Source organism: Penaeus monodon, chromosome 26, assembly GCF_015228065.2.
Source record: "Penaeus monodon isolate SGIC_2016 chromosome 26, NSTDA_Pmon_1, whole genome shotgun sequence".
Taxonomy (NCBI): Eukaryota; Metazoa; Arthropoda; class Malacostraca; order Decapoda; family Penaeidae; genus Penaeus; species Penaeus monodon.
In genome coordinates, this window is record NC_051411.1 from 40,796,530 (window position 1) to 40,808,441 (window position 11,912).

Genomic DNA, 11,912 nt, shown 5'->3' on the forward strand with positions numbered 1-11,912 from the left:
ATTTTTTTTTCTCTGCAGAATTACCAACGTTGAAGTAAATCTACAACAAAGTAAATATATGCACTACTCCTCACAAATGATTTTGACATTAATTAGAAGTTTATGATATAACTGTGCAGTGTAGAAGTTGCAACAATGCAATTTCAAGACAAGATGCAACAGTGCAATTTAAGACCCAACTGTTGCTTTTGAGACAAGTCGCACCTGCAATCAAGTTCTGAGAGGTGTGCAAATACCGTTGAAAATAAAAGACAAGAGAAAATGAAACGAAACCCCAGTCCGAAATAAGCATGAGTTTGGCGTTGGTCTCGAGCCTTCCTTTCCCGAGATTTTCCTCTTCTTTAGAATAAACCTCGGTCTAAAAGGTTCCAGAAAGAGCTAATCTCACCAATCTCGAGAAAAGAAACAGATAAATAAACGAGAGCATCGATTTTGAAAATGAAAGAAAAAAAGGGGCGAGAGCATCATGTCAAAACACTCTCCTTAAAAAAAGACGATTTAAATCTTACCCTCCGCAATAACATAAAAACGAAATTAATTATTCAGCCACGTCAACTAACCTTTCTTCTTTCCCTTCGCCCTGCGTTTTCTGGGTTGGATATCGCCTGACATGTTGCTTTTGTGTCAATAATCCAGTGGTGAACCAGAGCACCCGAGCGCCGACACCTTCCCTCACTGACGTCCAACCTTCGACTGGCCAAAACAAGAAGGTGTGCGGGTCGTGTGAGAGACTCTAGTTCATGAATTTTGTCGTTGGGATTTTAAAATGTGAGGTGGTTGAATTAGTGTATTTTATCGAAGTGCAAGGTATGTGGAGAGCGTTTGGAGGCGATTTTTCGCGTTTTGAGAATATTTTTAATATGTGATGTCGGCTGAATATCCCCGTCAGTGATGATGTGTGCAGACGATCGACAGGGCAGCCAACTTAATTTCGCGAGCATAGTAATAAAGAAAAATATATATGATACAAGACCTACCTTTTTGAACATTGCAGAATAATTAGATATGCTTCAATGTCTTTTATAGTATGGTTTCAGTTATCATAGAATTCATGTTGTAGCCACTGCGATATAATTATTTAGTGAGACGTTGGTATGTCAGTAGAGGGAACCGCAAGAGAGGGGCGGGGCTTTCAAAGATAATTTCCATAATAGTTAGAAAGGAAATAGTTAACATTTTTGCACGTAGGCCAAATAGAATTTGCTATATACAACGGTTGTCATTTCCTCATTAAATAATTAAATCAGTACAAAAGAAATCTCTCTGAAATAATCCCGTCTATGTCACTGGGCCGTGGTTGAAATAAAACATATATTCTTTCACTAAATCAAGGTAAAAACAGTGCTGCAGATAGAAACAGCAGTTTTGTATAAAATAACGCTTGCACACTCACTTTAACGTCGTAAAATAATAACTTTAATAATCATCTGTGCAAAACACCGGTAATTTGGTCACGCCATTTTGTTGTGAGTAAAAAAAAAACATTAATGAGTAGGCCTCGTAGTGCCTTGCGATCTCTGATGATTACCATCCCGTTGCCTATATAGATATATTTATCTATCCATTGATATGTATATATACGCTAAATATATATATATATATATATATATATATATATATATATATATATATATACATATATATATATATATAATATATATATATATATATATATATATATATATATATATATATATATATATATACAACACACACACACACACACACACACAACCACACACACACACACATAACACATATATATATATATATATATATATATATATATATATATATATATATATATATATATATATATATATATATATATATATATATATATATATATATATATATATGTATATCACAGACAGAATGAAGTTATTATGTTGCAAATTTGCAGTGGTCACTATCACGCCATCTAATATCAAATGAACCTAGTTTGGGTAAATTTTCGGTACATTTTTCATCCTTTGCTCTTCATTTTTATCTTATGGTTTGGTATAAACATATCTAACGTTTCTACACAGAGTCATAGTCTTCAACCAAATCTCGTTCGCAGCATCCGAGCGCCGAGCACCCGGCGCCACGATTTCGACTGGACTGGAAGTGAACTGCGGTCCCACCAATCATACCATACACTCGCTTCGATTTTTGTACTCTCTGGCGTCAAATATTTCACATACATGCATGCATACGCTCACACACAAACTAGCAAGCAAGCACACACTCACGCGCAAACACACACACACACAGATGAATGGAAAAACACTCTTCCTGGTGATACAATGGAAGAAAAACCCACAATACAAAAACTAGATTTTCTGAAAATGAAACAGTTTCGAAATCCGCCTGGATTCCATCCTCTGATACATAGACAAACACACACACACACAAACTCTCTCTCTCTCTCACACACACACACACACACACACACACACACACACACACACACACACAACACACATATATATATATATATATATATATATATATATATATATATATATATATATATATATATATATATATATATATATATATTCCGTGGAAAGGAACTGGGGACCCTACCACGTACTCACTCCAAGAGCATCACAACGTGAAAACTGCAATTGAGTATCATGCTGTGACCACGGCGGCTCAGACATGAACCTACCGTTAAATGATGATGATATATATATATATATATATATATATATATATATATATATATATATATATATATATATATATATATATAAGTATATATATAGATAGTGAATAAATGGATTTAAGATGGAGAAAGAACTTGAGAATGAATAAGCTCAAACTACCGAACACTAGGACAGTATTCTCTTGCCTTAGCCCACTGATCCATTGAGCATATATGTGCGACGAAGTTTATAATAATCAGAACCTTCACAGGCAGCAGTGATGTAATACCTCTGGTTTCGTACTCACAACTGTGCCCTTTGTTTATTTCATATTGGTGTCCTATGAACTCTGGTTACTATAGTTTCTGGATAGTGGGGTAAGGGGAGGGGGGATGGGAAAGAGAGAGAAAGAGAGAGAGAGAGAGAGAGAGAGAGAGAGAGAGAGAGAGAGAGAGAGAGAGAGAGAGAGAGAGAGAGAGAGAGAGAGAGAGAGAGAGAGAGAGAGAGAGAGAGAGAGAGAGAGAGAGAGAGAGAGAGAGAGAGAGAGAGAGAGAGAGAGAGAGAGAGAGAGAATCGAAATTCTAAATTTTCACACAAATTTTAAAGGCAATTCTTATATCTAACAGAGGTGAGACCATTTCAACAGAATAAAACCATAAGTAAAACACCACCTTTTGGGTAAACACATTTCAACAAAATATCTTTTCAGTATTTTATTTTTAAAAATGTAAAGGATCTATACATTTCATAATTTTTTCAACAATGGCATTTAGAATATAAACACAAGTATGCCCCTATCTCCCTATAATGCCCAGATGGACTGCCTTACTGGACTTCATCACCTCTGCAGCCCTTGCCGATCCCAATACACCAATAAGCTTCGTCAGATCAGAGCGCTGATACATGACTGTCACGGTGCTGCTTCCGATGTGCTTCTTTCGGGGGTTCTGGTTGCCTTCCTGTGATGTGAAGAAAGAAAGAAAATAGGGGAATACGATAAAAAAATATAACAGAGAGATAATAATAATCATCATTTTGAAAGACAGACACAATTACTTAGAATCACTTAATAGTTCTCATCAAATAATCTCATCTGATAAGGAATTACGACAAAAATTACCCCTGTCCCCAGCCACAAAAACAAAATAGCAGACAGCTTTGAGCATGTCACTATTGCTCAAAGCTGTTATACAGTACATGTCTGATGCACTATTGACTCATATCTTCTGTGATAGGCATATGCTTATTCTTTTTAATGAAATGTAAATCTGTAGGAGGTAAGGCTGAAATGCATAGGAGGAAGTTATGAGTGGAAATCAACTAGCTTAAGACAGATAAAGCAGATGGATCCAAAAGACATGTAAGACAATGATACCAATGGTTCATGTCAGACACATTGAAAAATGGAAAGAGAGAACAAATAAATAAATATATGAGAAAAAAAGAAAGGAAGAGCAAGAATATGAAGGATAAAAAAAGAGTGAGAGGGGATGAGTGACTTAATCAATTAATAAATGGGGGAGGCTGAATGAATGAATCGGTGAAAGATTGAGAGTGAAGGAAAGAAAGAAATAACTAAGTGAATAAACAAATAAAATAGAGTAAAATAGTGAGAATTAGAAAGAGAGAGACAGACATGCTGAATAAATAAATGAAAAGAGAGAAGAAAAGTGAGAGTACAGAATACACGAGAGAAAGAGAAAATGCATTAATGAACAAAATGAAAGTTGGGATGGTATGTAATGTAAGTTTATTAATTATGTCTGCACTCTTAATTCTGTAATTGCCTAGGCACCAAGGAGTGACTTGATTTTTGGAAAAATTCTTTTTATTTATTCAATTGTTATTGGTATTTCAATAACATTATAAAAATCATAATATCAGTAACAAGAATAACTGCTTGGGGAGCCATCTGTGTGCAGTGAAATTCACAAAAATAAATACAGGGGGCATTACATACACCAGCAGCAATTGGGTTAAGTGATGTGAAGGATGAGAACAAGAAAGGAAAAATGTCTTGAAGTATATCTTCTGGTGATGTGAAGCAGGAAATTAAATGGAAAAACCTGCTGTTAAGTTAAGTGATGTCCTGAAGAAATAATATGGAGGAAAATAAATATGGTGTCAAGTCTTCTTTTTCAAGTTTATCACCAGAAAGTGCTGTGGATAAAAAAATAAGAACAGGAGAAATAATTGTGGAAAAAAACCTAAATACCTCAAGTTATGCCTCAAGTATAACCGTGGGACATGACAAGTGGTGACCCTCCCTTTCCAGTGAAAAAGAGATGAAGTGGGGGAAAAAAAGTAAAAGTAAAAGAAAGAAAAAATTAAATATATGACAAAAAATGGATGAAGAAGGAAACAAAAAGGAAAAGTAGTCACATCTAATACTTACAACCATGAGATTGCATAGCTCAGGGAAAAAGTGCGGATATGTTGGGAGGTCGTAGAAGATAATGTGCCTGACACCCTTGATGCGGTAGCGACGATAAAAGTGGAATCGCTCTGTATACAGCAGGAACTGGCGCTTTCCATCAAAGAACTGACTGCGAGCCTTGGCCACCTTGTTGTTTTGCTGTGAAGGAAGATTAGAGATTTACAATGGAGATGGGGTGTATGCCTGAGAAAAATAGTCCACACTCTAACTAGACAGGCTTTAAACTATCAATAATATAAAAACATATATTACATACAATGCTTCTAAACAATGCTTCCAGCTAGAAATTAGTGAGCTTGATATATTTGTATCCAAGAACTCTACACACACATGTTTAAGTACAAGGATATATGTCCAAAAAATTAAAGACAGTTACACAAACCCAACCGTCACACTCACCCCAACCATATACTCATTAATAGTGGACATGCTGGTGCCTCCATCCTCTTTCAGGTAGCGCACCAAGCGGACGTAGTCACAGTAGTCTGGGATATAGAGCATGGTGTGGTAGCGGCGACTGCTCTGGAACTGTGGGAGTAACTCTTGGACGAAGTAGTTGAAGCGGACATCTGGGTCACGCGTGCCAGGTAAGCGGCTTAAGATTAGCTCTGAAGGCACGAGGACCTCTTGTACTGAGCCATTTGTCACAGGGTTTAGCACCTGGTAAGAAATGAAGGATGTTTGTTAAGTAGGTTGCATGAATCTGTTTACAGTCTACATTCCATCTTACATCCAGGACAGTGTATGAGGGAAAACTATTGGCCATTCCATAGACTTTGATTCAAAATAGCACTTGAAAGAGGGACAATACTCATAATAATAATAATAATAATAATAATAATAATAATAATAAAAAAAATTGGATACTGTAACCATATCTAACTTGACCAGAGATGTTACAATATTCTTTCATGTCGAATATGAAACCAAACTAACAAATCTCTTTAAGTGTAATTGGCCCAAAACCATTTTTTTTTACGAGAGTCCATGGAATGGGCACAGTGACACTATTTTCCTTTAAAAGTGTTTATTAACTTTAGTACTTGAAAGAGACAGTACACAAAACACATTTCCACATCCGGTCACAAAATACCTGTAGTCTCCCAGTAAAGTTCATGCATTTGCTGATAAGTGCTCTATTATGGTCTATGGGCGTGGCCGAAAACAGGAGCGTCTGGCGATACAAGGGAGCATGGCCATTGAGTGACCAGAGGCGGATCCGAGTGAGGTCCGTCTCCAGCTCCTGGATGTTTCGAGGCTGCTTGTTCAGGGCTTCCATGAGAACTAGGATGTGTTCCCAGTTCTGCATCATGAAGATATCTGCCTGTGGATGTGGAGCAAGATGAGTGGTTTAAAATAAATACCATAAATAAATGGATTTCAAGAAGAAATAAAGGAACTAGGAGGGGAAGAAGCAAAAGAATGTATTGCAAGTTAGATTATTCTTGATAACCAAATCAAAACAAATGATACAATAGGAAACATAGAAAAAGAAAAGACTGAAAAAAAAAAATCTTAGTCCTACCTGATCAAGAATAAGGACTTCAATTGATGTCAGGAAATCCGCAGCGGTAGTAGTTGAAAAGGAGTCACCGATGACATAACGAAGGCCAAGGGGTGACGCCAGAATGATGTCGCAGCTGGTGAAGGGAGCATAGAGCTTGAGGATGAAAAAAAAGAAAAGAAAAAAGGAAAAAACATGTCAGAAATAATGATGGTAAAATAAAATGTGAAGGAACTTATCAGAAATGTAGGTAAAAATCATGAGAAAAAATAATAAAAAATGTAAAAGATATTTCTCAAAAATGAAAATGATAATAACTGATGAGGATATGATAATATTCAAGGTCACTTACATGTGTAATTCTGTTGGCTTGCAATGAAACTGTGCTATAATAGCCAACATGCTTTTTTTATCTAAAGGTGAGATGTGTAAAAGAACTACTTTCTACAACAATCAACTTCTGCTATAGACCATGCACTACATAAACAATAGTATGTAACCTAAACTCATATAAGTTATAAAATAACAAGTGCTCAAGAAATTTATACTTTTTATCGCAGGATAAAGAAAAAAAAAGACAAAGAAAAAGAATAAAATATCAAAATAACAAACAAGAGCCAAAACTCTGCAAAAACGAAATCCAAGCCTAGTACTCACCCTCACACTGCTTTTGGTCAGCTGGATGCCAATTTTGAAGTCCTCCTTCGTGTCGCCCCTGAAAGTCTCATTGAAGTCATCTGGTCTATTGAGCTTGTTCGCTGGTTCGCCGTCGTCCTCTCTTCCCGGCCCAAAGTCCTGCTTGAAACGCTTGTGATTTGACACTATGGATTTCTTGCCTTCGAGGGTGAGTGTGATTAGGGTCTCCACCACTCTGTCATGGGAAAACTTTCATTGAAGAGTTTTATCATATTTTTAAAAAGTGAGCGAAGAGAGAAAGGGAGCTGTAGAAGTCTTGAAACTGCATGTGTGTAAATAACCACAACCTCACACACATAAGCACACACAGTGACACTGATACCACTTATGTATATATAAATGTGTGTGAGTGTGTATGTGTATTATTTATATATTTATACACACACACACACACACACACACGTGTGTGTGCCGCTATTTCAGAAATTTAATCTAATTTTCCTCACATGCAAACTCCTGAAAGAAATATATAAATAATGCAAATAAAGCAAATAACAATAATATTAATACTAACAACAACAATAATAATAATAAAAAAAAACAGTAATAACACCAACAACAACATTATCAATAACGATAATCATACAATAAAAAAAAAGGAAAGATCATATAGACAAACACTGAGACTATTCCTCTAGCATTTATAAAGAGGATTACAGTTACATATAGCAGTCTCTTAACTTTTTATGTTAATCAATCACTTAACATCACTTTAGAATATCTAACCTATAGGCTGTGTGTTTGAAAGGCAGGAGGATGAGGACTTTGGGTCGGGTGAAGCCTTGATCACGGTAGCAGTCCAGGTCTTCGTGTCTCTTCTCCAGCTTGGCCTTGTTGATCTTGCCATTGTGATTGAGCACCTTTTTCCTGGTCTTTAGGACATGGTTGACGGCATGAAGTGTGTACACTGTCCGGATCTCTTCCCATCTCTCATGGGATGCCTCAGGGAAGTACAAGTCCGAGTAATTGGACAGGATGGACAGGATCTCCTTCTGGGTCTCAGTGAGGCTTGTGGGGCATGTCGAGTTCCCATCGAAGTTGGCGTGTGGGAGATTCTCACACAGCAACTTCCTGACGTAATAGTCCTGTAGTTTGTAATCCTTCTTCTTAGGGATCTTTGGCACAGTGCCTATGTTCAGATCGCTATCTGCTTCAGCCTTATCCGAGAGAAGAAGCAACTTGGGGACAGTCACCTCGACAGAAGGAACTTCCACCTTCATTCTCCCTAGTGCAGGCCACTTTTCAAATTTTGATGTCCACTTCTTTCTGTCTTTCACCTGGTCAGCAACAGAATCACTCATGTTGCGCTCAAAATGTTTGGAGAATGGATCTTCTACAAAGGAAGCGCTCTCCTCATCTTCCTCATCATCTATTTCATCCTCTTCATTCTGGAACATTAACATACACAATAAAGCATCAGACAAGCTCAACTTCAACAATTAGATACTTCCTAAAATCATTTTAGAAAATTATGACTAAAAATACTGGATAATGAATAATTTCATCTTACAGGATATGAAAAGGTATGAAAGAAATGAATGCCCAATTTACAAATCTGTGTACTACTTACAGCATCTTGTTCAGGTTCCATTTCATCGTCATCAGTTGAACCTTCTCCAAATGCTTCATCTTCCTCCTCCTCCACTGCCTCATCCACTTCTACACCCTCTGTTCCCTCTTCTTCTTCATCCTCTTCTTCCCCATCTGCCTCCTCTTCCTCCTCCTCCTCCTCATCATCATCATCCTCTTCATCACCATGCTCCTCCTCTTCACTTCCAAGCTCATCTCCTACTATTCCTTCTTCCTCTATTCCCCTTTCTTCTTCCTCAACATCCTCTTCATCTTCATCATCTTCACTGTCATCCTCCTCTTCATCACTGTCAATGGCCTTGTGGGCAGTGGTGTTGAAAGTGGCAAGAAGTCTAGAAACTGCATCACCTGCTCCTGCCTCATCCTCACTGGATGAACTGTCATCAGATGACTCAGACTGATGTTCATCCTCTAAGGTCTCATCTGTGTCTTCCACCTGTTGGTTAAACTCATTATGAATTCTGTCCCATTCAATCTACACCACATTATTTAACCCAAAGCCACTGGGGATGACATGTACGTACAGGCCATGCCCACTGTGAGTCTAAGATATGAATTGTTTTTTACACACAAATGGCTCCACAAGTACAAAGTCACCAATGAGCTAATTATGAGTATTACCTGTCTCACCTGTTTACCCTTTTCCTTGATTTTTGAAAATATTTTCTGGTATCTACTATTGCTGTTAGTAATGTCAATAATGCTATAATAATTATAATATCAACAGTAAGTATAACAGCATCAATACTGATAGCATTAATAAAAAAAATATATATATATAAAAAAAAAAAATAAATAAATAAAAATCCCACACACTCACAGAAAGGTGAAATCAAGTATGGTCAGAAGGTCTACTAATTGACTCCTTTGTAGCACTTGCAGAAGTATCTGTGTGCAGAGACATTTCACAAAACAGTACTGCAGTGAACACAACATTTTGCAAGAGACTTTGAGTTAATATCAAAACACATACAAGCATGAACAGAGGCACAACCATCTTGCTTTTGAAAAGGAAAAACACCTTGCCTTTCTTCTCTTCAGGTTTAAATCCTTTTCTTCAACTGGATGGGCTTCCCCAAATTCTTGATACTGTCTCCTTTTCCGTGCGAGGTCACCAGTGGTTTTCCTTCCCCCTCTTCCAAAAGATCTCCTGCCTCGATCCCGGGAGCCTCCACCCCCTCGACCTCGAGCCATCTTTGCAGAGATTTTCTTTCCTTTGGGTATTTTCTTAAATCTGTAAGTCAGTAAAAATATTAATGGTCAGAAATGGAATATATCTTTCATGAAGCGATAAGGGAAGAATAATTTTGTAAGAGCGATTTTCAGTTTGTAGGCAGTGCAAAATTTCATGGAATTTCAATTTCATGGACAATAATGAAAATTAACAGTAAGCTTTAAATGTCACCAATGAGATTTGATATTTAGGAATGAGTACAGCACTCTTTATTTACATATTTACTGTATATACATAATAATGATACCCTCTACCTATTCTTTCCACATATAGGCTATCACTGAAATAATATGGGTAATCATATTGTACCTTTTTAAACTCTTCATATCTTGCAATACATAACAGGGTTTATATAAAGAAAAAAAAATTCATGCATTTCATAATATGGCATAAGCTATCTGGTGTCTTACATAAATTTAAAATAACTGCTTTTGTTCTGATACGACTGAATGACCAGATAACACAATATCTTTTTATCTGTCTATTTTTTTAAACCTCCCATTTGAAGGAAATATAAATAGGAAAAATATCTAAACCACAACAAACTCAAATGAACATGACAACTTCAAATTGTTCAGTTGTAAGAAGTTTTACATTGTTTTGTGCAAATACTGGGACCGTTGGCTCACAGCCCACTTTTCTTTGAGGCAATCCTTAATGGGACATCTATCTTGTTCTGGGTGAGTTCAGTGCCATATTTGGCTTTGCTCAAGTTGGCATCCAATGTCTGTCCCGTGGGATGGGAGCTGATACTGGTAGTAAGATTAGACTCCTTCTCCATGACTTTGTAAGGTCCTATAGATTCAAGATTTCTGACTACTGGTATTAGTACTCATTGGAGGATCCTCCAGTGATTACCGGTGCTGAGTTTTCTGGGAGTATGCTACTCTACTTGAGTAGTGTCATAATCTCTGAAAGGGGATAAGGGACTACTGGGATTGCAGCAATTATTAAGGCATCACTGAGATAAGTTTCTTCAACCTGTCAATCCACATATTGTTTGCCTTGTAAATGGTGAGTGGTTGAAACTACCTACACCTCAGAAGCTACCTACCAAGAGGCCTCCTAGATGTGTTGGACCTTACTTTAGCCTATGCTGAAAAAGCGTATTTTCTGCTGAGTTCTAGAGATGAAAAAGTAGACATTCCAATACTAAAAATACTCTCTCTTAAGCTGTTAGCAGCCATTCGCCCTGCAATTCTAACGTCAGTGATATCTATTCTAGCCATCAGAGTTAAAAATGAAAGGGTGAACGAATCCTCCTTTATACCCTCAAAACTATTCATACAACAAACATTCGCATCGATGACATCTGACTAGGACTTTCAAATTCCCGAAATTCTATTTATTCAGCACACTTCCACTTCAGGTTATCGAAAGAACAGTCTCGGAATATAACACATGACCACAATAGTATGGTTTCATCATCTTTGCTTTTAAAGATTGTTCCCCCAGGTACTATAAAGACACACCATTCTATATCACCCAGCATAAAATTCATTATCACAATCATATCAATAACCCGATGTACATAAATGTCGTATACATGAAAATAATCCATACCAGAAGCTATAGAGCACTAACCCTGCCTTTAAACGTGCTCCGATTGTTTACATCTGAGAATGTGCTGTATTCTAGGTTGAACGTTTAATGCCCGATTTCTTATGAATAATTATTTATCGAGAAAAATGCAATGTAACAATGGTACTATAACTGGAGACTTTCTTCTGCGTATTTACATAAATTACTATACCATGCCAATTGCAGTTAAGATACCATTACTCTATGCTTAATACCATATAAGGTTTGAATAATCTT

The 11,912-nt window shown here is 36.8% G+C and overlaps 2 protein-coding genes across 3 annotated transcripts in view; both read right to left on the reverse strand.

Annotated features, from left to right (window-relative positions):
- LOC119590175 (titin-like) overlaps positions 1 to 695 on the reverse strand; it is a gene marked incomplete in the record, with an annotated part of 36,845 nt that extends 36,150 nt beyond the window's left edge. The window contains 1 exon segment of the mRNA XM_037938963.1: positions 561 to 695. Coding sequence (XP_037794891.1) covers positions 561 to 612 — 52 coding nt within the window.
- Positions 696 to 3,330: 2,635 nt separating this feature from the next.
- On the reverse strand, positions 3,331 to 11,725 carry LOC119590176 (digestive organ expansion factor homolog). 2 transcript variants are annotated; one of them, XM_037938964.1, is made up of 10 exons: positions 11,658 to 11,708; positions 9,887 to 10,094; positions 8,841 to 9,296; positions 7,997 to 8,658; positions 7,232 to 7,445; positions 6,596 to 6,730; positions 6,164 to 6,394; positions 5,470 to 5,730; positions 5,029 to 5,208; positions 3,331 to 3,592 (listed from the first exon to the last, which is right to left on the reverse strand). In XM_037938964.1, exons 2-10 carry the CDS (start codon positions 10,052 to 10,054, stop codon positions 3,428 to 3,430), a joined length of 2,472 nt encoding a protein of 823 aa, XP_037794892.1. In that variant the 5' UTR covers positions 10,055 to 10,094; positions 11,658 to 11,708; the 3' UTR covers positions 3,331 to 3,427. The 2 variants fall into 2 exon arrangements, with proteins under 2 accessions (XP_037794892.1, XP_037794893.1); XM_037938965.1 differs by having other exon boundaries at positions 3,335 to 3,592; positions 11,679 to 11,725.
- Positions 11,726 to 11,912: the final 187 nt, after the last annotated feature.

Excerpts from the sequence above, each read along its gene's own strand:
- LOC119590176 (XM_037938964.1), bottom strand. The coding sequence starts at position 10,054 with ATGGCTCGAGGTCGAGGGGGTGGAGGCTCCCGGGATCGAGGCAGGAGA. Across the intron at positions 6,731-7,231 it reads TGACCAAAAGCAGTGTGAGG|CTCTATGCTCCCTTCACCAG; the intron begins GTGAGTACTAGG and ends TTCATCCTCAAG. Across the intron at positions 3,593-5,028 it reads AGCTATGCAATCTCATGGTT|GAAGGCAACCAGAACCCCCG; the intron begins GTAAGTATTAGA and ends TTCACATCACAG.